Below are 3793 nucleotides of genomic sequence, written 5' to 3' on the forward strand. Positions count from 1 at the left end.
TCCCCTCCCTATTGATATCCCTAGGTGTTGAGGTGTCACGGCTCCATTAGTGTAATTCGCTGAGGTGAATGTTATTTTACACCAATGAATGAGTGCCACCTCAGCACCGTGTATGAATTTGAAAAAAAGTGGTAGTTCGTGCATGAAATTGAGAAAATTTAAACTTCGTGATTAACATGAAAGAACGTGTAAAGTTCGTGAATTTTTTTGATATTAACCTTTTTTTTATTAAAAATTCATTATTAAAGTAACGAATTTTCATATTACATAATTTTTATTCAAATTTAAAATTTCTTATCTTATTCATATACAGTTTAATATTTAAGCATATAAGAATTAAGTTATCCTAATTGAATTTCAATTTAAATTACATTTTTCTACATTCGAATTAATAAAATAATTATATATGTTAATAAAAAAAATGTTGTTTTAGTTAAGTTACTTTTTATTTTAGGTTTTTACTTTTAAATTTTAACAAAATTATTACATATTTGTTTGATAATTTAAAAAAATATTTCAAAGAAAAATAAAAGAGTAAGTTTGTCGAAGAAAAACGTTAATCTTGTTTATTTATAGATATTGATCAAATGGTTAAAATTATCATACCAACACAATAATTAACCATATATCTAAAGTAATATTGATTTTTAATAAAATACAAAATTTAGAGAAATAATTTACATTTTTTTTATAATTAGAGAAAGAGGGAGCATTTGTGCACGACCTAGCAGATTGTTGCTCATTGTTTATATTATTTGAGTTATAACTCATTAATAGAAATAATTTACATTAAATATAAAAACAATAAATAATTTTCATTATATATAAAAGCAAGAAAGAGGGGTGACTGGCATTTTATATTAGTCAAGATAAAATAAAGTAATTTTATTGATTAATGATTAATAATACTACACTTTGTGGTGCATAATATCTTGTATGAGCAATTTCATGTTAAGATAAGAAGAACCATTTTCTTCTATTGCTTCTCTTGCCAATTTACCAAGTTCTATAGCTCTTCTTCTTCTTTCTTCACTATCTTCTTCTTCATCCATCAATTTTTCAATAGCTTTTTTAACATTTTCACTTTTTACCACCACTCCAATCTTCTCCTCTTCACCCCATTTTATGGTAACTTCTGCACCAACTTTTACCCCAATTTTTAACACGTCAACAACCAATCTTTCATTGGAAAATTGATCAGCAAAAAGTGGCCACGTCACCATTGGTATGCCAGCACTTATTCCTTCTAGTGTTGAATTCCAGCCACAATGTGTTAAAAATCCTCCTATTGATAAATGTGATAAAATTACCACTTGTGGGGCCCACCCTCTAATTATAAGTCCTTTTCCTTTATTTCTTTCCTCAAAATTATTTTCTTTTATCCATTTTTCTATTTCTTTAAAATATAAACCTTTTTCTCTTCCTATAACCCAAATGAAGGGTTTTCTTGAAGCTTCTAACCCTAAAGCAAGCTCTATTAATTGACTAGTTATTAAGTTACAAAGACTTCCAAAACAGACATATAGCACAGAATTAGGGTTTTGTGAATTAAGAAAATCCATGCATTCAGATTCTTGAATTGAAGCTTTATCTCCTCGTTCAATCTTATCTGACTTATCTTTATTATATAATGAAACCGGACCGATACACCAAACCTTATCATTTCTTACCTTTTTGTATTCTTGCACATAAGCAGCTTCCATTTCTTGGAATGAGTTGATAATCATGCCATGCGTCACTGTTTCGGCCGCCGCAATTTGCTGTTCGAAATCACCAGAGTCAATCATTGCTGCCGGAAGCTGATCTTTGGTTAGTTCAATATGATGAGGCAACTCTGGAACAACAAAGTATTCTGAATCCGATTTTATGTTTTCAAGAACCTTGGAATTGTATATTTTGTGCAGGCACAACATGCAGAAGCAACTGGAGCCATTGAAAGAAATTCTTGGAACACCAAGCTTGGTAGCAACTTGAGCTGTGTAAGGTAAACACATATCAGAGATTATACAATCAGGTTTTGGGGTAACTTGTTCTTCAAGCAATCTTTCTACAGGCTCTTTCAACCGAATTGTGGCTGAGAAGAATTTAGAGCCTAAGGCTAATGAAGGAAGCATATCACAATTCTCGCAATCTTTCGGCAATCCGGCTGCTTCTGTTGGAAATTCGAGCTCGATGAGGCGAATTTGAAGGCCCGAGATGACTGCTCGAGTAACCGTGGTTTCAAAACGTTTCGCGTTAAGTGGTGTTGTGATTATAGTAACTATCATGCCATGTTGAGCTAGCATTTTGGCTATGTCTATCATGGGAATCGTGTGGCCTTGAGCCATAAATGGGAACAAGATAAAGTGTAACGTTTGGGAATTGGGATTGGAAGCCATGTATAATTATGAAACTTTGTATGAAAGAAAATGGTTTTCTGGTGATGGGTACGTAAGAAAGAACATATATATAGAAGAACAAATGAAATCATGCATAATGTTCTATTGGAGAATCTCTAACCAGGGGCCAACCTAGAAAGAATGTATGGTGGGTAATTTTTCACCTTAAAATTTATATTTTTTGTCAAATTTACTCATTTTATAAAATTTTAATACAATTTGTTCACCTTATAAAAAAATTTTGGGTCCGCCACTGATCTCTAACTAATATATATACCTCCGACTATTTATAAATTATCTAATTTTAATAAAATAATTTTATATATTTATATCTTTGATTAAAATGATAAATATATTTCAAAAAAAAATTACGCCAATCACATTTAACTCACAATTTAAAGCTATTTCCAAATTGTTTTTGTTATTTGGATGATTTAGTTTTTGAATGTATATTAATAGTTGTTTTACACAATTGACAAATTTAAGTTTTCATTATAGATAGGATTATAGAGTTATTATGATTAAAATAAGATATATGTGCTAAAAAATTCAAGTTTATGATTAGATTATTTATCACAGATAGTAAAATTGTCGGATCAAATTGTTACAGTTATTTTTTATATATTAGTTATTTTATTAAAGATACAAATATATAAAAATCCTTTGCCTTTATTAGCTTTGTCTTAACTTCTTAACTATTCCTTGCTAAAATAAATTTTACTTTTAACAATTTCTTCTCAAAACATAACTACATAAGTATTTTGTTGTTAACTTTTTTCTATTTATCTCTATGAGATTAAGATTATTAACGGATTTAATTTTTTTATTAATTGAATTTTAAAGTTTTTTTAATACGAATTTAAAATCGAACGTTTGACAATCAATTCATTCTAGTAACCAGTAATAAATTAAAATCAATTAAATTGTTTAAAATATTATTAAACACTATTTATAAATTCCATATCAGATTTATTAACATCACCACAAATCTAAAAACTCGCGGACAAGATCTATCCTTGTTGAGTTATTTTGATTTAGTGAAAGTTTGATTGTCTTTTGTGGTTTCGGCAGATTCTTCACGGAATTGAAGAATGGGTCCGTAATGTTGAATGTCTTTGGTGGTTTGGCAGTACTCATGAGATCTAGAAGGTAATTAATTACACGATGTTTTTAGCTTGAACAAAAATTTCTTTAAAATTTAACCACAGCATCAATTAGCAAATGATAGTTAAAAATTACAGAATCAACTTTTTATTGTCCGTATGTTTCAATACTAATTGGCAAACTATTTAAATTCGGCGGATATACGATTTAGGAAAGACCATATCCAATGATACTCTTTTTTATAGATTTGTTTATATATTAAATTTTAATTTTTTTTTTATGTTTGTGGCAATTTAAACACATTTTTTAAA

The 3793-nt window shown here is 28.8% G+C and overlaps 1 protein-coding gene across 1 annotated transcript; it reads right to left on the reverse strand.

The window, feature by feature from the left end:
- Window positions 1-867: 867 nt before the first annotated feature.
- Window positions 868-2502, reverse strand: LOC126679477 (UDP-glycosyltransferase 73C5-like). The gene has a single exon (XM_050374518.2). It carries the CDS (start codon window positions 2376-2378, stop codon window positions 909-911), a length of 1470 nt encoding a protein of 489 aa, XP_050230475.2. The 5' UTR covers window positions 2379-2502; the 3' UTR covers window positions 868-908.
- Window positions 2503-3793: the final 1291 nt, after the last annotated feature.

The sequence above is a fragment of the Mercurialis annua genome, linkage group LG4, assembly GCF_937616625.2.
Source record: "Mercurialis annua linkage group LG4, ddMerAnnu1.2, whole genome shotgun sequence".
NCBI classification, from domain to species: Eukaryota; Viridiplantae; Streptophyta; class Magnoliopsida; order Malpighiales; family Euphorbiaceae; genus Mercurialis; species Mercurialis annua.

What these genes read in the sequence shown, in the direction of transcription:
- LOC126679477 (XM_050374518.2), bottom strand. Translation starts at nt 2,378, where the DNA reads ATGGCTTCCAATCCCAATTCCCAAACGTTACACTTTATCTTGTTCCCA.